Source organism: Amphiura filiformis, chromosome 4 (assembly GCF_039555335.1).
Source record: "Amphiura filiformis chromosome 4, Afil_fr2py, whole genome shotgun sequence".
Classification (NCBI taxonomy): Eukaryota; Metazoa; Echinodermata; class Ophiuroidea; order Amphilepidida; family Amphiuridae; genus Amphiura; species Amphiura filiformis.
The window spans coordinates 20,100,084-20,125,013 of NC_092631.1; the positions used below are offsets into that span (position 1 = coordinate 20,100,084).

The following is a 24,930-nucleotide window of genomic DNA, read 5'->3' on the forward strand; positions in this document are numbered from 1 at the left end:
ATCGGTTCCCCCCATATGCATTGGTGCAAGCACATCGTCCAGGACTAGAACATTCTCCACCATTTTGACACGCTGGTGAACATATAGCTGTTGATTAATGTACACCAATTTAATTTTTAATAAAGCTCATATTTAACATGCGATGTCAACATTTGACGTCGTATCTGTTGATACAAAGAGAAAGAAACAAATCCTACGTGTTTGGCATCGATTTCCTCTGTAGCCGTTTCTACATGTACATGTACCTCCAGGACTAGAACAGATCCCCCTGTTTAGACACGATGGTGAACATATGGCTGTCAATGGCAAAATAGATGAACAAGAAAATTGCAAATTGAATGTCTGAATGAATCAACTGAAATATTGGACATAAGCTTTTAGCGGATATCAATTGACGAATTGACGAATGTTGCTTTCGTCATAAGGTGTCCTGAGTCCAACAAAGCCCAACAGGCTGGATACCTCCCTTCAGGAGGCCTGGGCCAGGCAACACAGAGTGCACGTCCACCCAAACCACCCAAGGAGACATGGTAGTGAAATTGATCAAATCATGACCTTTATCACTAATCCAGAAATTATAGGCAGTTTATCGATTGATTGACATTCAAGATTTTGACCATGTGCACCAATCACGGTTATACCGTGCTATGTCACCCTAGCTGAATTTACACAACATATGGCTATGACTCGAACCCACACAAACAATCCATAGTAGATTTGTAATCCAACGTTCTATCCATTCGGTCATACAACAGCTTACGCAAAAAAGGCTTCTTTAACCCAAGGGGATAACAACATATGTGATGCGATCAAGCAAAATCAGTCGGAACTCGGAAATATTAAATTCTCAGTTTCTTATAGCATAGTAAAAAGCATTTACAAAGCTGCATTTTGCAGAAAACCCCATTGATATTGAACAACCAGTTCCAAAGATATGATTAATTAAAGAGTTTCCAAAACAATAGGAAGCAAAAGGAAATATTCCCTTTGTTTGATAATATATCAAAATCGATATTTCCGAGTTCCGACTGATTTTGCTTGATCGCATCACATATGTTAAAGTCAATCAGATAAGTCAATACTTACGTGCTTGACATCGGTTCCCCGCATACCCATTTTTGCAAGCACATCGTCCAGGACTAGAACATCCTCCACCATTTTGACACGCTGGTGAACATATAGCTGTTGATTAACGTACACCAATTTAAATTTTTAATAAAGCTCATATTTAAAATCATATTACGAAATCTCTGGCGTATTCGTCAATTCATCGACCAGGACACTTGCCACCTTGCAGTTCTTGCGCTTATTTCATCCCGTCTAGACTATTGCAACGGACTCTTCACCTCATTATTCGGCAAAGACCTTACAAGACTACAACGCCTACAGAATAATGCTGCGAGACTGGTTTTTGCAGTTGGTCGCAGAACTGAAGCTTCCAATCTCCTAGAGACCTTGCACTGGCTTCCAGTTCGCCAACGAGTACTGTTTAAAATCCTTCTGTATGTCTACAAGTCCATGCAACAACTGAGTCCCAACTACATTTCAGACTACTTTACCGTTTATGTTCCTCCTCGTACCTTGCGATCGTCTTCTGACACTAACCGGCTTGCTATTCCAAGACGCAGCCACAGAATGACTGGCGAAAACAGATTTCACATTGCAGCCGCTACCGCATGGAATTCACTACCCGTGGACATAAAATCTGCTGCGACCACATCCGCGTTCAAGTCTATGCTAAAGACTCATTTGTTTTCTTGAACTGTTCTCTTGTTATTTGACTTTTGTGTATATTTTTGTAAGCGCCATGGTATCTTTGTGAATGGCGCCATAAATGCCTGTAAATGTAAATGTAAATGTAAATGTAAATGTAAATGTAACATGCGATGTCAACATTTGACGTCGTATCTATTGATACAAAGAGAAAGAAACAAATCCTACGTGTTTGGCATCGACTTCCTCTGTAGCCGTTTCTACATGTACATGTACCTCCAGGACTAGAACAGATCTCCCTGTTTAGACACGGTGGTGAACATATGGCTGTCAATGGCAAAATAGATGAACAAGAAAATAATCTAATTAATACCAAAAAAGGAACAAGCTGTAATGTAACAATGCGCAACTCGCAAATTGAATGTCTGAATGAATCAACTGAAATATTGGACATAAGCTTTTAGCGGATATCAATTGACGAATTGCCGAATGTTGATTTCGTCATAAGGTGTCCTGAGTCCAATAAAGCCCAACAGGCTGGATACTTCCCTTCAGGAGGCCTGGGCCAGGCAACACAGAGTGCACGTCCACCCAAACCACCCAAGGAGACATGGTAGTGAAATTGATCAAATCATGACCTTTATCAGGCAATTTATCGATTGATTGACATTCAAGATTTTGACCATGAGCACCAATCACGGTTATACCGTGCTATGTCATCCTAGCTGAATTTACACTACATGTAGACCGCTGAGAGCACAAAGCCTGACCTTTGACCTCTTTTATATTAGTGCGCCCACTTGATCCCAAGTAACTGTTACTTTTCCTTCGTCTACCATTTGACAAAGAAGCTAGACGATGAAAAATAAAATTGGGATCTTGTTGGCGCATCTTTTTGTGATGCAGTAAAAAGCCCACATTGTGCTAGGTGTCATTATTGAGAGGGGAAAAGAGGGCAAATTGACCTCCACAATGAGGCTAAGTCTATTTAAAAAAAATCAGAAACATATGAAGATCAAGAGATCCCAAGCTAATTTTTTTCAGTACTTGCAGAGAATTACCCCTTCTTTGATGAAATGCTATTCGGAGAGTCGGGTGACGCTGGCGCGCAATAATACAGGCCTATAAAAATGTGCGAAAATAGGAAATTTTGACCTTTGACCTCTGTTAACTACGTGCGCCATCGAAATCCCAAAAACTGTTTGCTGAAAAATGCAACTTACCATTTAGGTCTTTAATTTCAAACTTGTTCGGACTTGGGATCTTGATGGCGCCATCAAGATCCCAACTTTTTTCTTGGTTTTTGTAATGTAACCATTTGGTACAAAAAATGCAAAATGCAGGTTGGGATAATGATGGCGCACGATGTTATGCACCTCCAATGATTACCATTTGGAAGTAAGGCTCAGAAAGGTTGAAATCCAAGATTTTTTTAAGCTGAACGAGGGCGCTGTGCACGCTCATATTGTACATGTGCATTGTTGATGTTAATATGTACCAAAATTTTTGTATCGCAAATCAGTACATAATTAGGGAGACTGCCTCTTAATAGTTAAACTTTCCTTCGTATGTTCAATGTCCTTAACGTTCATAAATATATTGTAAAATGAACAAATTTTGTGCATTTTGAGAATAATCTTTGTACGAGTTATATAAAACTAATTCGCCTTAGAAGTAGTGATTAATTACCATAGCCATAGGTAAAAACAACTTTTTAATGTATTGCCCTGCACTAGAGGTACACTGTAACTCTGCATTGCACCATTCATTATCAAAGAATGGGCATAAAGACCTGGATCGTAGTTATATGGAAATTTCACATGGTGCAGAATCCATGTACGTAACACTCACACCTGTACGATTAGTGTCTTCGAAAAAAGCGATACGGTATTCAATCTATGATTGTACACATACACAGACATGGTGTTGACTGCAGCCTACTTATAGTAGGGGGCAATACATTCACAAATTGTTTTTAACTATTGATAAGTAATACTGTTACATCACTACATTTGGAATTTTTTTGGAAGATACCTTCTCCAAATTCGAACCACCAGCATCCATGGTTTGATGTAGAGAGTCTTTCCTATTCAGAGGAAATATTGCAATTACACACCTTATTGCCTTTTAACAATAACCAATGACACTAGCACATAATGTGACCATCCATCGGCAAATTGTATTTCGAGTTACAGTGCAAAATATGCATAGAGGTTGTATTCATATGTCCCTAATATTTGTCCGACATGTCTCTCATCTTAATCCAGTCAAACACCAATCTTTAATCCTATTGTTGTATACTTATGTATAGCATTAGTAAAAGGCTTAAGTCTTTGTTTGCTTTGGCTAAATCCTGTTCAAGTGTAGGGATAACCAACAATTAACAATGAGAGGACATTCCTGAAACTCGTTCAGTAGGGGATGATTTGAAGTGACCGCCAATTATGACCATTTGATATTTAATACCAGCAATGTGGAAAAAAAGAAATAATGTAGTGCCAAAATAATGTACCCTTTTACGCAAGGAGCAAAGTTTAACAAGTTATAACTCCGCTTCTGCAGTACGACGGCAACTTCGTGATCTCTTTTGTTCAACAGAAAATGTATACGGGTTGGTGAACACAGGTTACGTAACACAATGTTGAAATTTTAGCCGGCAAACGCGTTTTATCAAAATAGCTCCAGAAATGGAATACACTGGTCGCTCCATTTATGTACCCTAACCACAGATAAGATATCAAACATTTGTGTAAAGCAACAAATAACGTGTAAAGGTTGAATTAAATGGAAAATAAAGAAGCTTGAATATGTCCAAAGTAGCTCAGAAAATGAGAAAAATTGCATGTCACGAACACAAAAATGTTCATATCATATCATCAAGCAAGAAAAAGGGCCTAAATCAAAAATAGGTGTCTTGTTATATAATAACTAAAGTTAGCTTGCCTGAAAATTTCATGAATTTTGGCTGGGGTATATTCCTAGTCGTATATTGAACATGTTGAAACGTTTATCTTTGTGCGTGACTATACTGTCACGCGATATTTTGTACGGTCGATGTTTTTCCTGCAAAGAAACTTTCATTGTCAATTGCCCATTGTTGGATATTTACCTTGAAAATAATACTCCCAACGTTCAAACAATTTTAAAGTCAGCATAAAGGTTTGTGTTACATTATTTGGACGGTGTTAATTCATTCCAGAAATAGAATACACGAGTGAGCCACTGAGTGGGAATAACATTGCTATTATTACCGAATCTATCAAATCACTGGTATGGCTTAGTGGGAAATATTTGGAAGTTCGATCTTGGTTCGAACCCCGCTAGCACCTCTCTTTGATTTTTGATTTTTTTTTCACTCATTTTTTAAAGTCCTAGTTCTCATATTTTCATTAAATCCATAATATACGATTTTGGGCAAATTTGAAGTTTTGTCATTCCAATAATTATAACAATAATTATAATATTAGTAAATAACTGTCAGGAAGGTTTTCTGTTACATTTGAAGCAGAAGTAGCGAGATAAAATGAAAGAAAACACTTAATATCTTGACCGCTTAACTGTGGTGTTCTATGGGGGATTTAATATCTTAATAAGACATCAAAGTTATTGCTCTATCTACCTGATCTAGACACCGAACTTGGCTGATTCCAATTAGGTGTAATCCGAGGTGTAAGTTGGACATTGTGTAAAAATTACAAATATGCCAAAATATTAGGTTTGAATCTCATGATTTGATATATGTATGCATAAAAGCTCATAAAATATGTTGTCGACAGGGGAGGGTCTAGTCCAATTTAAAAAAATCGTGAAAATCTGTGTTAAAGTTCCTTTATTTGATATATATTCTTGAACTTTTAAAAATAATTTAAGTTTGATATGCTTTATTTCATATTGAAAGCTACTGAACTTGAATGCAATTTTCAAAAAGATATCAAATCGAATCAATCAAATGCCCTGCGTACTGGTCATAAACGGAATTTATGACCAGCAAAAAAGGGCCCAAATCCAATCAGAAACGTCGTTATATCCTGAATCATGTTCATACATACTCACGATATAACGACGTTTCTGATTGATTTGCGCCCTTTTTGCTGGTCATAAATACCGTTTATGATCAGTACGCAGGGCATAAACAAGCTGCATCACGCAGCGTTGGAACCCAATTAACGCGATCTACGATTTGCTAGTGTTGCGTACACGCGCATGTCGCCGCGCCCATCACACGCGGAGCGCAAGAGATGAACGCGTTGACTCCCGGTCGTTGACCTCACGAGCTGCTTCCTGCAAGTAGGCTTACTCATTTTCTCCCAATTTTTGAAGGAAAACGGTATGAAAATGTTATTTAAACTTGTAGACCTTATTATTTTCATTTGTTTTGGATTGCTATAAACAATGTTCAGAATATTGGGTATGTATGAACGGGGTTCATTCATAGGATTTCGGGCATGATCGTTGATTTATGCCCTCGGCTCACGCCTCGGGCATAAACAGCGATCATGCCCTCAATCCTATGAATGAACCCCTAATTAGTATCTTATTACGCAGAATTCACAACAATAACTATACAAGGAAAAGAATCGTACCAATGTAGCATCCGTAACCTGTCCATCCTGAACAGCAATAATACCGTGTCCGATACCGGTTCCTTCTAGAATATGCCTTTCTATAACAAGTCTTTTGCACAGTACGGTATCTGCAAGATAAGCATTTTAATTTAACGATACCGAGAACATATAGTGTAGAGTTTTTAATAGAGTTTCAATATACCATTACTCCTGCATGAAAGTTGTATTTGTCTCAATATTTGACCGTTAAGTCGTTTTGCTTCCGCTTTGCCGTTGACTTAAACCTAGAGTGTTTTCTGTCGCGGCAATGTAAATAATATGACTTACCTACTGCATCTGCTCCCGCCCCAAAAACCGCATAGTGTATAGTAACTGTCTCGGTAAGAACAGTCATAGATGGACTGGTAGGAAGTGGAGTAGTATTGAAGATATCTAGTACTGCATCTAAAATGATAAAGAAATCAAGAGAATAAGGTTTAAGCCGGGAATAAGTTAGGAACACCTTCCATGTTTGGCCTGAGCTGTAAACCAAAGACATCTAACAAATAATACAAATAAACAAATGATCAGCTTTGTTCGAGACTTTGTTCCCCTTATCAGCGTCTTGTGCAGCAGAAAACGCTGCAGTAAATCGTAGTTGCTGCGGCAAACGCTACGGACAATTAGCCGCTACGTCTGTGGTAAGACGTTTAAGGTCAGAATATACAGTCATAGTTTTGACATTGCGACAGACAAAGAGGTTTATTTTCTGTAACGTCTTCCTCAGCGGGTACAATTTCCAGCATATTATACCGTTGCGGAAGACACCAATAAGACGAACACAGCCTCAAACAAAGCTGATCAAAAAAAAAAAAACAACCAAAGGTCGCAGCGGTCAAGGGAAAATAGCGGCGGAAAGCCGAAAATGCGACGTCTGACGCAACGGACAAATGCCCCTAAAAATGTTGGACTTTATTTTGACCTTTACACTACAATATAATCTAACGTCTTGCGGGCGTTTTGAAAAACGGCACGCAACGAGATAACGCCCGCAAGATAACGCCCGCAAGAAGCCTTTAATAATGGCCAATATTATACTCCGATGTCTTTACGGACGTATTTTGTTCTCCGCAGTGCCGCAACGTTATATTTTTCTGCTCAAATTGTTAGCTTTGTTGGGGCTTTGTACACTTTATAGACGTATTCTGTAGACGTCTTACCCATTGCAGCAGATACTTGCGGCAAATAAATTGCAAACTGCGTCTGTCGCAACGGGAACGCCCGCAAGACGTCGGACTATATATTGACTTTCTGCAGACGTTTTTCGCGTTTCAGATCTCCGCAGCGTTTTTGCGGTTATCCGCAGCGACCTTTGGGTTTCCTGCTCCAATGATTTGCTTTGTTCGAGTCGATTTATGGACGTCTTTTGCAGCGGGAGCCACTATCATAAATTATAGATATTTTAATTATTTTGTTCGAAATAATGGCACCACTTCCACGAATAGTCTGTCGCCAAATCAACTCGGCACAAAGAAATCTTGCGTTGTGAACATGTAATGTATTAATATCTATGTTTATAAAAAGTTACTTGGTGCCGCAGATGATGTTACGCTTATGTTGTTTAGAAAGTCGTTTACAAATGTAATAGCAAAGCTCAAGTTTAATGAAATATTTTATTATTATTAAACCAAAGACATCTAACAAATAATACAAATAAACAAATGATCAGCTTTGTTCGAGACTTTGTTCCCCTTATCAGCGTCTTGTGCAGCAGAAAACGCTGCAGTAAATCGTAGTTGCTGCGGCAAACGCTACGGACAATTAGCCGCTACGTCTGTGGTAAGACGTTTAAGGTCAGAATATACAGTCATAGTTTTGACATTGCGACAGACAAAGAGGTTTATTTTCTGTAACGTCTTCCTCAGCGGGTACAATTTCCAGCATATTATACCGTTGCGGAAGACACCAATAAGACGAACACAGCCTCAAACAAAGCTGATCATTTGAGAAAAAACAACCAAAGGTCGCAGCGGTCAAGGGAAAATAGCGGCGGAAAGCCGAAAATGCGACGTCTGACGCAACGGACAAATGCCCCTAAAAATGTTGGACTTTATTTTGACCTTTACACTACAATATAATCTAACGTCTTGCGGGCGTTTTGAAAAACGGCACGCAACGAGATAACGCCCGCAAGATAACGCCCGCAAGAAGCCTTTAATAATGGCCAATATTATACTCCGATGTCTTTACGGACGTATTTTGTTCTCCGCAGTGCCGCAACGTTATATTTTTCTGCTCAAATTGTTAGCTTTGTTGGGGGCTTTGTACACTTTATAGACGTATTCTGTAGACGTCTTACCCATTGCAGCAGATACTTGCGGCAAATAAATTGCAAACTGCGTCTGTCGCAACGGGAACGCCCGCAAGACGTCGGACTATATATTGACTTTCTGCAGACGTTTTTCGCGTTTCAGATCTCCGCAGCGTTTTTGCGGTTATCCGCAGCGACCTTTGGGTTTCCTGCTCCAATGATTTGCTTTGTTCGAGTCGATTTATGGACGTCTTTTGCAGCGGGAGCCACTATCATAAATTATAGATATTTTAATTATTTTGTTCGAAATAATGGCACCACTTCCACGAATAGTCTGTCGCCAAATCAACTCGGCACAAAGAAATCTTGCGTTGTGAACATGTAATGTATTAATATCTATGTTTATAAAAAGTTACTTGGTGCCGCAGATGATGTTACGCTTATGTTGTTTAGAAAGTCGTTTACAAATGTAATAGCAAAGCTCAAGTTTAATGAAATATTTTATTATTAAAGTTAATAATTGGAAGAAATGGGAGGTGATAAGAAATAATATCGTCACTTGAGGGACCGATTTAAAAAACAAATTAGATTGAACGGTGGTAATTTACACTTACGTTTTACTTTCGACCCCTTGAATCATAACAAGAGACATTAGAACTGCCAGAACAATCAATTGCACAGCTCTGTAAGATTTAAACAAATTACCAGAAAATTCTTCCATGATCTCCCGGTAGTATAGCAGCTGTATGAGAAAATGAGAAACTCGCTTGTATTAACATATTTGTACCGAAAACAGTTTCGGTTTTTGTTTTTGTTTTTTTAATAAGATATTCCCGTTTTCGTTTTGATATCGATTGAATACCCAATAACACAATTATACTTGATGCCATGACTCAATGGCATAGGGATAATTTAACATTCTTTAATAGTTACAGGACGGTGCAATATACATTTTATTAGAAAAGAATAAAGGTTAAAATATATATAATAGAATAAAACCTTGATTCTTACCTTTATGTATTTTACATTACAAAACACAAACTCTCGTCCGTTCAGCTGAGGCATTCTTGTGATAAATGAGCTGTTCCTTTTTTCTTCTAAATTATGTAAACAGACACTTCTTGCGCTTTATTAATATCTAGTTCCTTAATTCGATCCAATCAGATTTGATGGAATTGGTATAAAGGAAATATGTAAGACTACACTTGCCAAATGTTTGACGCAATCAGGCTTAAATGAGTTGTTTGCGACATCAATTTTCATGTTTTCAGTCTACAATAGACAAATGCTGAAAACTCATACTCCAGACATAAAATGTTGTTGTTACAGTCATCGAGAGGTGCTGTTATGGCAAGCCAAGGGCTCAGTAATACGATAAGGTTAGACACTATTTCAAACCGTTGCGATTTGGTAGTTCATAGCATCTTGCGATTGGTAGAGAGCTTTGGCAAAAATTGCATTGATCATTTCATAGCGAGTGTGTAGAAGACTTCAAATATCACAGATATACTTTTGTAGTTCTGTGATTCTTGAGTTATGTTGTAAAGAAACAACAACACATTTGTAAAACGTACATAACTCATTAACAACAATAAATCAAGCAAGTTATCTGAGTATATGATCTGTAGAATGAAATTTTGCAAAACATCAAAGTATTATTTTTCATTCATATATTGATCTAGAAAATGAAAATCGATCATGTTTTGACTGATTCGACCAGCAATACCTAGTCTACCCTTAACGTAGTGTTTCTCACATCTTGGATTGATAAACTAAAATTATCTGAGAAAAACTGAGATTATCTGAGAATTTTATCACATATGAATTAAACTATAAGTTATCTGATATCGACACCAGATGTTCAGTAATAAAGAAAAACTAAGCATTTCAGTAATAAACTTATTTATCAGATAAACATAGTTTTACTACAGGATTTGACACATTTAGTTTATTAACTGAAAAACTATGTTTATCTCAGAATAATTAAGTCTTATCTGAGAAAAACTAAGTTTATGTGAGAAAAACTAAGTTTATGTGAGAAAAACTTAGTTTATTGAATTACTGGCCACAAAAATTGCTCCCAGTGGTTTGTTTATGCGGTTAAACATTTCATTCGATTGCTGATCTCAAAACAAGTTTTTAATCGATAACAAGGTAAACCTTGAACACAAAACCGACCAGCTACTTAGTTCAAATATTGGCACAATTGGACATTCAAACACACTATTGTTCTTATCAGATAAATAAACGGTAATGTGATAATCATGATAATAGGTGTAATATCATAGTACGGTAGTAAAATGAAACAAGAAAACATAATATTTCCTCTTTGTTAGTTCCGGAGGCTGTGGAAATAACAAGACAATCAAGGCCAAACCTGAACCCCGTGCATATAGCAAAAAAGGTACTACATTAATGTCTTGGAGAAGAGCAAAATCGTTGTAATAGTTTGACCATAACATTGACTTAAGCAGGATGGGAGTATTCTGATCGTTTGCATGCTGAGAATGAAGAACAAGCAAATATATGTGACCCCTCAGCACAACTGAGCCCGGATGTCGCCAATCATCATTTTGAGATATTCAACCAAAATATTCTGCTTGAAATTAGCTTTAAAATGATGTATATCATGTCTATAGTACTTGACATTTAAGGAGTGAAAAATCAATAAAACAGTCAATAAATCCTTTGTTTCCTATTGTTTATTGTTAAGTTCAATGGAGCATATCTCAATAGTGGCACTGGCGACATCCGGGCTCAGTTGTGCTGAGGGGTCACATATATTAAACTTCTCCGTAGTCACTTGCCCATCATGCATAGTTGCAAATGCTTATACAATAAACATTCAGCTTATTTTTGCCCAACCAATAGATTTTCTTTTCAGTGACCGCATTCCCTCTGTCTAACCAGTTTTGCTAGCTGTCGTCGACCAATCACAAGACAATAAAGGCGGATAACGTAATGTTTTCAAATCTATATTGATCACAGCGTAAACAACTATCTGCGGAATTTGCGGTCCTTTGTGTAGGCTCGAAAGTTAAACTTTCACTTTGCGGTTAGAATGATCACAAATTAGATGCCTTGCATGATTGACCGTTGACAGCTCAGAGTCACTGATAAATTTAACTAAAATGTGTCATATTGGGACAAAGTTCCCGGATAAAGTGCCTGTTCAAAACCCGATGTTCATGACCTAGTCTCGGTCCCAGCCGATTTTTGCTCCTTCGTCACAAGCAAATGACGAAGGAGCACAAATCGGCTGGGACCGCATACTTTTAGTAGTTTAGTTATCATAGACGTGTTTCAATTGTTTCGTCAACGTACATGACTTTAGTCAAACAAGTGTTCAATTGCAATACCAGTATAATAATAATAATAATAATAATAATATCTTTATTTAATACACGGTAAAACATGTTCAATATAAAAGTCATTGTTCTTCCACATGTCCGTGGCATATACACATTAAAGTAATAGCTTTACAAATTAGTACGTACAATCATTAAAACATTATTAAAACAATAGTCAGTATATTTACACAATTATGAAAGCATAAGAACATATAATATTAAAAAAAAAATTTTTAAACCCAGTAAAACTCATTTCAGTATGACATCAAAATCTAAGAAAACAGGCAAGAAGATAAATATAATCACCAGAATAACATAAAAGTTCTACACCTTATATTGCAGCATATATATAAACTTACGTATAACATAAAATGAGAAGTTCCAACTCAGTGTATTTCCAAAGATATCAACAAAATACTGCCCAATTAGTCTCAAATGTGGCATACCACATTTGAGACTACCTCGGCAGTTTTTTGATGATTTCCTCGGAAATATACCGATTTGGAACGCCAAATTTCAATATGTTTATGAGAAAAATATGAGCTTTCATATGATACCAAAATCAGCATTTTGATGAGGTAAAGTTGGGGACGAGATTGTCAATCCGGTTACCCACCTTTAACATGCCCAAAATGCTGAGAATGAAGAACAAGCAAAGTTAATATTAAACTTCTCCGTAGTCACTTGCCCATCATGCATAGTTGCAAACTCTAGCTTATACAATAAACATTCAGCTTATTTTTGCCCAACTAATAGATTTTCTTTTCAGTGACCGCATTCCCTCTATCTAACCAGTTTTGCTAGCTGTCGTCGACCAATTACAAGACAATAAAGGCGGATAACGTAATGTTTTCAAATCTATTAATCACAGCGTAAACAACTATCTGCGGAATTTGCGGTCCTTTGTGTAGGCTCGAAAGTTTTAACTTTAAAAAAAAACACTTAAAAACTTAAAAACTTTCACTTTGCGGTTAGACTGGAATGATCACAAATTAGATGCCTTGCATGATTGACCGTTGACAGCTCAGAGTCACTGATAAATTTAACTAAAATGTGTCATATTGGGACAAAGTTCCCGGATAAAGTGCCTGTTCAAAACCCGATGTTCATGACCTAGTCTCGGTCCCAGCCGATTTTTGCTCCTTCGTCACAAACAAATGACGAAGGAGCACAAATCGGCTGGGACCGCATACTTTTAGTAGTTTAGTTATCATAGACGTGTTTCAATTGTTTTGTCAACGTACATGACTTTAGTCAAACAAGTGTTCAATTGCAATACCAGTATAATAATAATAATAATAATAATATCTTTATTTAATACACGGTAAAACATGTTCAATATAAAAGTCATTGTTCTTCCACATGTCCGTGGCATATACACATTAAAGTAATAGCTTTACAAATTAGTACGTACAATCATTAAAACATTATTAAAACAATAGTCAGTATATTTACAAAATTATGAAAGCATAAGAACATATAATATTAAAAAAAATTTAAAACCCAGTAAAACTCATTTCAGTATGACATCAAAATCTAAGAAAACAGGCAAGAAGATAAATATAATCACCAGAATAACATAAAAGTTCTACACCTTATATTGCAGCATATATATAAACTTACGTATAACATAAAATGAGAAGTTCCAACTCAGTGTATTTCCAAAGATATCAACAAAATACTGCCTAATTAGTCTCAAATGTGGCATACCATATTTGAGACTACTTCGGCAGTTTTTTGATGATTTCCTCGGAAATATACCGATTTGGAACGCCAAATTTCAATATGTTTATGAGAAAAATATGAGCTTCCATCTGATACCAAAATCAGCATTTTGATGAGGTAAAGTGGGGGACGAGATTGTCAATCCGGTTACCCACCTTTAACATGCCCAAAATACGGAAACTTTTGTTTCATCACTGACTTGAATAGTCAGTCTTTCTCCTCTATGTCATGCCGAACACTCTCATTGTCCTTTTGGCAGTCCGTGGGATGCACAGAAGCTTTCTTCAGCACCACATCTCAAACGCTTCAATCTTTCTGTGATCTGCATCATTATATAGTCACCCATGTTTCACATGCATGTATCAAAGTGGAGACAAATCGTTGTTGACTTGCTGATGCTTCTGTCCTTCCATAACTTGTGCATTGTGCACATTGATGTTTTAGCCATTATGACGTCTGATCTCAGTGGAGCATCCGCCTTGATTTGAAATCATGGATACAAGGAAGTTGAACTGCTCAATAACCTCAATTGCTTGGTTTCCTGCATGAGTATTGTTCTCTTCTTGTTAATTGATGACCTTAACTTTTGTTTTTGCTTACACTTAGAAAAAGGCCAAACGTTTCACTCTTCGTTCTAACTCTTTTAATCAGCTGCTCAAGTTCACAAGCACTGTCTGCTAGTAGGTAATAAAAGTTAATTTTTTTCTTACAATTGTAATCACAAAATTCTAAGACTTCACACAAGTCTAAGAATTCAATATCTTGAGTAGATTTGGCAAAACAGGGTGACTTTTTCAATCCAACAAATTTAGCACTGTATTTTTCTGGAATAGGGAGTAGATCACTTCGTCAGCGGAAGCTCACAAAAACAATTGTAGTCAATAAAAGGACTTTTGACATGATAAGCCACCATAACGAAATATAACTATACTCTTCACATTGCGCTTTGATTTGTGTTTTTATAGTTTACGTGCTAGCCATAAGTTTTCAGATTTTTTCTCAAAATATCATGAGCAATTTGAAGAACCACTGGACCAATACTAGATTTGTTTGTACTAATTTTAATTAATTTTACATGCTGATTCCAAATATAGTCATGAAAATATATAATTCTGAATTTTTAATTTTTTAATAATTTGGAACTTGTCGTCTGCAGTCGACACCCTCATGGAGAGATAAAGCCCCATTCACTATTTTCCACCATCTATGATACATAGAGTAGCGAGTTTTGCAAAGTTACGAAAAACACAATGACCCAGCAAACACAACTATGTTATAAAAACGTTATAAGCGTGTTATAAACACGTTGTGGTTTTATTCAAAACGTTTTGATACAATTTAAATGTCGGGTTATATAACGGTCATAAAACGTTTTAAAAACGTTTTATATGTAAAACACTGTAACAACATTTTTAAAAACGTTGTCAAAATGTTATTATAAAATCATTTGGGGGGGGGGACATTTTTGAAAAATATTTTGTCAACACTTACGTAACATTCGGTCAAAGAGTTTTGCATCAAGTTTTCAACAAAAAAAGATTTCTGAATATTATTAGAACGTTTTATACCCTTTGTTTAACCCGATATTTAAAGGTTTTCTATCAAACGTTTTGTGTTTGCTGATGAGTCAAATTGAGGTTCATTTCGTATACTAGCCGTTCATGATTTTCTGATGTTTTGACAAAACTACAGCACCTAAAGTTTTTTTGAGGGCGTTCTTCTCATCAAATGTTATAATATGGCTTTAAGTAGACTCATAATGAATATCGCATGACTCCTAATGAACTAAAACCTCTCGAAAAAAACCTGTACAGTTTTTATAGAAAGTTATAGTGGCTGTAATTTCCCGATTTAACTAATCGTGTGATGAATATAAGGCGAACAATTCCTCTTTCATTTTTCTGATATTAATTTGATAAGATTTTGGTATAGTTTCAATTTGATCAGGCACATTTCTGCATTGTCAAACTGACCTTGAACCTAACAATGGAACAATCACGTTCCAATTATACTAGCGTTATGTTTACAGTTAGGACGCTGGACAACCGATTGTTATTGTTCTGCAAGGCTCACTCAGTCATTTAATAAGGCAATACAAACGATCGAATTTGGTATTCAAATGAACAAATGCCAAAATGAAAAGCAATAATTTTCATTTTTTCAGTAAATGTCGGGAAAAACTGTAATGCTTGATACTGTATTTTTTTCAAATCTTAGTGTTAAACTTAGTCGTAAAATTCAGTCATTTAGTGTAAGATTTTCGATTTTGATAGGCTTCAACTCTGCCCGCGAGCCTTTTTTGGATCAACCTTTAGCTTTTCAAAGTAATATAGTTCGCTAAAGAATGATTTTTCCCAACTTTCTAACGCACATCACCGTGAGCGATATATCATAGTTTTGTCAGAATTTCCGTTTTGATTCCATAATTTTTGACTACCAGCTGAAAATTTTTCAAATCCACGCGTGAAATCTTAGGCTAATACTAGCATTGTGGATCGATATCTCTGGGTGCCCGGCCTGGATACAGTGTTGCCAGAACTTCAATATAGCAAAGAAATTACCTAGTGTTTCAATTGTCATGAAGGTGACTGGGTATAGTGCCTTTTGTTTGTGTTTGTTTGAAATTGCTTAAACCCACCGAAAGTCATAATGAAGCAGCCAAATCAATACAAGGTTAAACATGGAAGTTTATAACAACCTATTATAATGACCTAAAGGAAAAATCATTTATGGCAACAATGAGCCTTGCATTGTAAGTCATGGTTAAAATGTGTTGAGTACCCGCCCCACCCCCATAGGTCTACATAATATTACATACTGGTACCTTATAATATTTATATAGCACGGCTATAGCTATACATTTAGAAAGTAGGTCCTATAGCGCTAAATTATGACAAATAGGCCTACACAAACCCGAACGCAAGTCTGAAGGGTGTAATGAAAATGTCAACCCGCGATGGGGGAGGGGGTCATTCAAAATTCACCTGGAGATAGGAGGGACAGAAAATTAAAATCCCTCTAATAACACGCGAATTTTTCTAGGTTTGGACAGTGAATTTTCCCATGGACCTCATCCTAGGTAAATAAACAAACAAACAAACAGACAAAATGGTTTTCATAATCATGGAATCCATAGCCCCTATAAATTGAAATTGCAGGCTATCACGGGAGCAAATTTCCAAAATTCACCTCATTTACCAGAATTGGGGATTTGGGCTACCAAATCGCTGGTCAGGCAATCCTGGTTTTCAATGGAAAAGGAACCTGGTTGACAACAATTGAAATATCGATTATTTCTGCTGGTTGCTCTTGAGATAAAGTACTGAGTTTGACATTTTCGGAGCATGAAGGAAAAAGGGTAAAATAAAAACGGAAATTCTGACAAAACTATAATATATAGACCCACACGATGTGCTTTACAGAGGTGGGAAATATCTTTCTTTAGCAAACTATATTAGTTTGAGACGCTAAAAATGAATTCCGTAAAAAGCTCGCGGGCGAACTAAAGGCCTATAAAAATCAAAAATATCACATTAAAAGACAAAATATGATGCTTGAATTTTAACACCAGGATTTAAAAAAATGTATATCCAAGCACTATGTCTTTAACTGACATTACTGAAGAAAAAAAATATTGCTTTATATTTGACCGAGAAAATAAATTTCATAGCAAAAGGTGTATCTCTGAATTGTGCTGATTTTAACATGTATCGATCGACTTTTAGCGCGACTGGTTGTCCAGCGTCCTAACTGTTTAGACCGATATTGAAAAAAACATTTACAGATACACGGTATTGCCACATTTCTGTTAAATAAAATATTTTCCCTCAAAATGTTAGTTTTCACTATGAGATATGTGGCCTTTTTATTAAGGGGTATTTCGTGATGCACAGCCTCATCCCCCACCTTTCTAACAAAAAATGTTGAGATTTTTATCCCACCGGGAAGCTGTGGCTACATATTGTGTATGCAAACAATTCCTTGCAGATTCATTCGCTTGGCAATTATCATCAATTCGTATAATCTGATTAACAGAACAAAATAACACAGTGGAGCAGTGTAATAATCATGCATAATGCGCCTGTCACACTACACCGAATAGGTCTTCCGTACAAGAAACGGATGGTATTTTTTAGTAAATCCGTTGTTGTTCGTCAATGATCGTTTTATGTTCTTTTTATGTCCTGCTATCATCCACCAAATGCGTTTCGTGTTAGGTGATGTTCGTAAAGTCCGTCGGCAAGTTTTGTGCATTTTTGTTCGGTATTTATCTGATGTGTGTTCGTATGGTGCTGCATATTGCCGGAGTTTGTTCGCTCTCCTTTCGTCCATGTTCGTTCTTTGTTCGTTGCACTCGGCCCGTGTTCGTTGCAAATATGTTCCTGTGAGGCCTTCCCCCCCAAAAAATATTCTTCCGAACTGGTGATTTCGCCACCGGATAGCATATTTTTGCATTCGGTGATGTACGTTGACCCAGACCGTCTTAGTGTCACACTACACCGGATCGGTCTTCCGTATAAGAAACGGGGGGTATGCAGGGCCCGTGATATTTTGTCACCAAAGTCAGTATTTAATTTCCTGCCGGACTGGGGATTTTTCCAACGGATAAAATATTTTTTGTATACGGTGATGTTTGTTAAGCCAGTCCGTCGTAGTGTGACAGAGCTATAACTCGCAAACGTAAAGCCTGGGACGTAAAATCGGAATCAACTGAAATTTTAGGAATAAGCTTTTGTCATGGATATCTATTGAAAATTTCATAAAAAGAAAATGCTAGAGTCACAACATACTTCTTTAAACTATGAAGCAATTTTATCAGTTTCGCCGTCGAGAATGATTAAAGGAATAAATAGGAAAAGTGATTTGGACATTCAAACACATTATTGGTCTTATCAGATAAATAAACCGCACCGTTAATGTGATACTTTGATCAATATCACAGTAATTGAAACAAGAACAGATATTCGCATCTCCTTGTTAGTTCCTGCCTGTTGAAATAATAAAATGATTAATCAAGGCCAAAACATGCGTATACAAAGGGTATGTAAAGAATAAGTATGTCTCTTTCTTTGGGAAAGTTTACTTTTGTACAATTATATTTTAATTTAGGCAAACCAAATCAATATTAGAAGAAATTAGAGATTTCAAATAATTCTGCTCGCTTACGCTTTAAATACTGTATCTGACCATAGACCATGAAGACATGGATGGTCATCTGGATCGTAACTGTTAAGATATTTTCCATTATGCTGAGACTATGTACGTCTTGCTCGCACTCGTGTTTTATTTTTTCGGAGAAGAGCAGGTAGGGCAACTGCTTGATTATATTTCTACATGTTCATACTACATACTCTGAAAATTTTAGAAAATTAGCACGGGTCGGTTTTTTAAATCACATTTTTGTTACTAAAATGGGGGTTATAGAGCCCTCAAAGGGCACTATCTCTATAGGGCTACATGTAAAGATCAGTTCATTTTTCCTCAAATTTTGGAACATAACAGAAAGGAAACACGTCACTCTTATTTAGCATTTTCGATTAAGGTTGATAAATACTAAGTGACGACTTGTGTATCGTTTTCTAACCTTATCCTGGAATGATAAAGTTTGCTTTGGTCGGGATTCGAACCCGAGACCTCTCGCGTGCCAAGCACTAGGTTGGCGACCGGTAGCCATGGGTCTTTTGCTGGCCCGGCCTACGGAAACGTGTATATATATTATATCAATTGGGGTAATTGATACATGCACGCGCAGTGGATAATCATGTAGTAATTTGTAGTACCTGGGCGTGATAGGGTTAAGAGAAGCATATAATGGCTTTCAATAGTGGTTAACATTGGAACGACTTCAGGATGATGACACCACGTGGGCGTGAATACTATTTAAACAAGAATTCACTCGAATTGTTTCTGACCATCACTTTTTGCGTTTTTATTCACATAGCTGGGACCTGCCAAACAATAACTGCAATACTATGGGAGAAAGCTGTCAATATTTTACTAATTACTATTTATGAGTATGTTTTCGATTTACCTAGAATATATTAGGCTCTGTAGGCTTGCCGTTTAATCACCCCTCTCGGCCTGCCAAAAATAGCTTCTTTTTTTTAGGGGAAATTTTAAATGGCCTAGATATATATTGCGAGCAGAACAATTAACATATTTAAGATTTCCGTACTGATTTTCTAAGCCTTTTTAGACCGTTTAATTTAAAAGGAGCTTATGAATGAGTGCCAAAAATGCTGAACCTCCTTCTTGGTTTGCCCACAATTTGTTTAAAATCTATTCCAAGTACAAATTGTCTAACAATGCCTTTAAAATATATATAACGTACTGTACATTAACTTTATACTTCTTACGATATCTAACTCTGAAAGATTTTGCCGCTGTCCACAGTGGGGCATTTTTACAAAGCATCAATTTGAATATTGAATAATATCCAAGCTTTTTTAAATTGTAAAATTAAAATTACCTCACACTACATCTTAAAGCACTTCCAGACTACTGATGCTATTGCTACTACTACTGCAACTAGACCTACTTCTTGTATGCAATATGGATATTACATCTTCATGCATTTGTAATATGTAAATACACGAACCACTTTGACTAGCTGTCAAAGTGTCAGCAATTTGAGTTTTAACTTGCGAGTAAGAAAATGTCTGTATTATAATCCTTCTTCTTAGATTAGAATCTTCAAGATGTTTGAAAACATGGCGCGCTTTTTTGATGAGGGCATTTTGCAAGAGACTTGGTTATACATGATTGATAAATTCTGGGTATAATGTTTCATTTGCACAATATAGTAAATAAACCCTCAGGGTTTCTTTTAAATCTTGAGACCGTCTTGTCCTTCAGTTGTATCACACATATTTAATCTTCATGTTTTGATAGTATTTAATATACAGTATATAATACATGATACATGTCTAGTAATCTTGTTTTCACCTATTTGCCTGGAATATCGTCCACTATTTCAAACAGATTCTTATTTGTTATTTCTTATGTTAAAATGACGTTTCAGCGGTTCCATCTTTCACAGCGTCGTTACTGTCAGTCGAATCGTTAGTATCATGTTTTGCTTCACCCTTTCGGTCTTCGTTTTTGTCTTCCTTTGATGATTTTAAGTCATTAAGTTTGACACCGTCAGTAGTGGGACACAAATATTCCAGGACAGCTTCTTTGTTGCTGACGGCGGAATCGCTGGCATCATCGTTCGCTACAATCTTGCCTTCTCCGTGTTCCCGCGTCAAGTCATTCATTTCTACACCATCAGCAAATGGACTGACATAATGCACGGTTTTACTTCTTACGGTTACGTTTTGTTCGTTATCTTGTGTATCTGGATGAACATCAAACGTATTCGACCTACGAACTGAGCGGGCATGACGCAGACAAGTAACGGCGAGGATGAACACGGCGAGAACGATTGAAGAGGCGCTTAACACCATCTGGTTGACAGCTGCTCTCGTAAGCAGGAAATAATAAGCTGACGTCATTATAAGTAACACAGTAAGGAAGAAACACATAGCTTCGGCAAAGACAAAACGCTGGAGCTTGTTGGTGAAAAAGAGCCGCCTAGATTGCACCAGACGATAAGCGATTACAAGATAAATTAACGTGTTATGAAACACAATGAGACATGCTGGGACAATCAGCGTCAAAGAGCCAAGGACTTCTTCCGTTATCACGCATCTATGTTAGATAGAAGAAGGGAATTACGATAAGTACTATTCTCATTAATTTATTTTAATTATATATATGTTTTTGAGACTATATGTTTCGTATTGAAATAATTGTATGTTCATCTCATATTGCCTTGAACAGATTTCGTTTCAAGTAATCTTCTTCGAAAACATTTGGTATTTTATCCAACATCGGTTCACCCATGAGCAACTAAAGTATAAATTTGTGTGTGTGTCATTTTCAATGTAATGTTTGTACCCAACAGTTTGGATTGATCATGGTTAAATCAACTTTGGGCGAAATTTACACGACGTGGTAATAGTGCATTGAATTAAGTGATTTTGGGTTTGCTCCAGGAGCCATTGTGTAATATAACAACAGTGGCAAACAGTAAAAAATGTAGTGTGGTGCAGTTTCGTGCATTAAGGTACCACAACCCAGGCGATCCTCCGTTCAGAGTTATGTATGGAATAATATGGAAAATATGTGATTTTGAGAGACTCTGGGGTGGTTTGGAATCAGCGTAGGGCCTTTGTGGTGCACAATCTACAATATAAAACTGCTTGACCGCTACTTGCCTTTCGATCCCTTGCAACTCCTCGATTCTTAACCACAAGGCTAATCCAACAGATAAAAGTGGGACAACTGTTAAAAAGGAGAAGAATGAAACAAAGTTACAGCTGTTTTCTCTTTATGATATTTATTTCGATTTTAATAGCGATGCGAGTGTATATTTCATCTATGCTGCGGTGGACGTGAACGTAAACTATGATCATTTGCTTTCAGCTGATGGCCGCAACTACAGATCGATGTTTGTCTTATTTTTTAACATTTTTGTTACCAAAATAGTAATTTAAGTCAAGACGGACTTACAGCAAGCGAGTAGGCACCTAATTGGTAACCAGAATCGACAATTAGTGTCATCTGCATTTCTTATCAATGAGTAAATCACTTGTGCTTCTATGGCTGACCACAATAGGGTAGCAATGGTGAAATACTGCACACATGCCTTAAAAGCGACACATCCGAATGGGAGACTCGAAACGTGGTCAAGAGCAAGAAATGAGACGTAAAGACAAAGCAAAGATGCCAAGGAAACGCACCGAATACTTTCATCTGTTGTTGGCATTTTCTTGGTGATGATCGCACTAAAATGAAAATTCACACGACACAAATCTAAAATCAGATACGATTAGGTATTATAAAGTAACTTCTGAAAATACAATTATTTCAGTGTGCGCGCGTATCATGTAATTTTGGGGATCCTTTCTTTAAAAACTCGCGCCAAATTATCTATGGGGGCATGAATGCTATTGAACAGTCGAGCGTTCCTCCAGCCCTGTCTCCAGCATGTCAATAGACCAGTCCCTAAGCTATCAATAAAATGATGGCGCTATACAAGAGCCTATACCATAATTATAGTATGTATAGTTTGTCAGTTGATAGTGGTCTAAGGCATCTATAGATAAGGCGACAGGTAATGCAAAGCGTCTATAGACATTTGCATTAGATTATATTAGATTAGATTAGATTAGATTAGATTAGATTAGATTAGATGCTCAGTTGTTATAATTTTGGGTGAATTTCATTCATCATTACTAATGACGTTCTTTGACATGTACAACATGTACTAGGGGTAAAAACGCATAATTAGTGTTTTTATTTATCATGAATAAAAACACTCTTATGATATTTTATTTATAAAATAAGAAATACCTTACGATTTGAATTAACTGAAACTATTAAAATCCTAATATATGGTGACACAAAATAGGTAGCAATAACAATACTTACCTCCTTAAAACCACAACGATGGTGATGAAAAGCGCAATAATAGCAACATAGAATGACCCTTTGCTATAAAATGCCCAGGATATCATCATACTCACGACGTTATAATTTGACACAGTAGCTGATGAGTGGATTGGAATACCAACGTGTATAAATCCAAGGTCAGGATAAGTGTTAAAACATGAGCCAATATACTTGTTTCATCATTTGTCATCTGTTTTCGCTCATAACCTCAAAGGAATTCCTAACTGCCCGAAAGTGCTAGTTCATAGTCTTCTCATTCATGAAAAGCACAATTCAAGTGTCATAACACCATCTAAAGATATATTAAATAGTATCAAAAGTATCTTACCATTACTGCCACAAATACCCCAATCCTGTCACATTCACAGGTGATACTAGCGTCTTTTAGTATTACCGTTTCGCATACATTTGTCCTTGTTTCGTTAAAGTTGTCGCTCTCCGTCATTACTACACATTTTACTTCTTTACTTTTAAGTCTCCGTACCTCTTTGACTTGCTGAAGCTGCTGAAAAAATTGGAAGTCAATGTTAAACTATATGATTTGTACCTTTGTCAACGTCAATATATCACCTTAAAGAGTGTCAGGCTTGAATTATAAGTGAGATTATTATGAATATGCAGCTTATTCCTTTATAGATAGCAGAGTAGGCCACCCATAGCTCAACCACTGAGTGCTCAATATAGGCATTTTAAGACGAGTGGTAAAATTAATAATATAAGCATTTTCGAAAATAGATCGGGTTAATATTTCATGCTTTTGCATAAGATTTCCAATTATGAAAAATAAAATTGAAATTGGTTATAGTTATATTCATTTTGTGTAAGACCTCACCGTTCTCTGAAATGGTATTTCCACAGTTATATTTCGGCATTCGTTATATTCAAGTTCCATAGACACCAACGGACTGACAATAAGTAATCTTTGCTCCCTCAATGAGTTTGTTATCATTTGTCGCCCTGTATTTGCACCGTAGACAACTAATGTCGCGTTTTTCTTTGCTAAAATGAATAGAAACAAAATTATCTAACATTGTTTAAATATTGGACTCAAATTGGTCTAGTATTATAAGATATAATCCTGATGTCTTATTCTAAGCTAGTTCTTTTGAACTTTTAAACTACCTAAAATAACAGCATAAATTTGGCTAAATACATTGTATCATGAATCGATGCCTCATAACTTCATTCATATGTAAACTTACCTTTACTTTTGCCAATGTGTTTGATACACGACTCTTTTACTCTGACATAAACATAAACATTGGCGTTGCCTGATAATTGTGCCTTAATGTTGACGAAGCCATCCGCTGCATTTTCCAATTTAATACCGTGTCTTGTGAAATAAATGTCATCGAATTTCGCAACGGCTTCCTGTTCGGATGATACGGACATTTGGTGGTCTACCGATTTTATAATCGATAATAACATTTCTGTTGACATTACGGTGCTATTTTTTCCTTGACACGGCCGCAAATACTTTGATGACAATAAGAGATTTGTTGTATTAATCACAGCTAACAGAATCTGTAAAAAAACATAAAGTCACAGATGTAGTATGTGTGTTTCAGGTGTTTTTGAATTATTTCAAGATATTAAATCGGTTTTATATTGTTTTTGGTTTCTGAACCTCTTACCTCCGGCAATGTTGCATCCAAGGTAACGATCTTTCTCATTGTAATTACAATATTGGTAAGATCATGTGACGTTATTGAATGAGTATCTGCAGTCAAATAATCCAGAGCGTAAGCCACTTCCTCAATATTGAACAAGTCGATTGGAACCTATAAAA

General features: G+C 36.5%; 2 protein-coding genes and 1 long non-coding RNA gene across 3 annotated transcripts in view; all 3 read right to left on the minus strand.

The window, feature by feature from the left end:
- Positions 1–1,086: 1,086 nt before the first annotated feature.
- On the minus strand, positions 1,087–6,410 carry LOC140149711 (uncharacterized). Its single transcript, XR_011858712.1, has 3 exons — positions 6,297–6,410; positions 1,942–2,040; positions 1,087–1,182 (listed from the first exon to the last, which is right to left on the minus strand). It is a non-coding gene; the product is annotated as an uncharacterized lncRNA (long non-coding RNA).
- Positions 6,411–19,384: 12,974 nt separating this feature from the next.
- LOC140150040 (uncharacterized) lies at positions 19,385–23,206 on the minus strand. Its single transcript, XM_072172045.1, has 4 exons — positions 23,121–23,206; positions 22,200–22,474; positions 21,905–21,971; positions 19,385–21,335 (listed from the first exon to the last, which is right to left on the minus strand). The coding sequence occupies exons 1-4, from the start codon at positions 23,204–23,206 to the stop codon at positions 20,648–20,650; spliced, it is 1,116 nt and encodes a 371-aa protein (XP_072028146.1). The 3' UTR covers positions 19,385–20,647.
- Positions 23,207–23,454: 248 nt separating this feature from the next.
- Positions 23,455–24,930, minus strand: part of LOC140150042 (uncharacterized) — a 29,117-nt gene continuing 27,641 nt past the window's right edge. Inside the window, exons 34-37 of the mRNA XM_072172046.1 lie at positions 24,776–24,922; positions 24,344–24,665; positions 23,974–24,140; positions 23,455–23,646 (exon numbers count right to left, since the gene is read on the minus strand). Of these exons, the coding sequence (XP_072028147.1) occupies positions 23,455–23,646; positions 23,974–24,140; positions 24,344–24,665; positions 24,776–24,922 (828 nt within the window). The remainder of the gene's footprint in view (positions 23,647–23,973; positions 24,141–24,343; positions 24,666–24,775; positions 24,923–24,930) is intronic.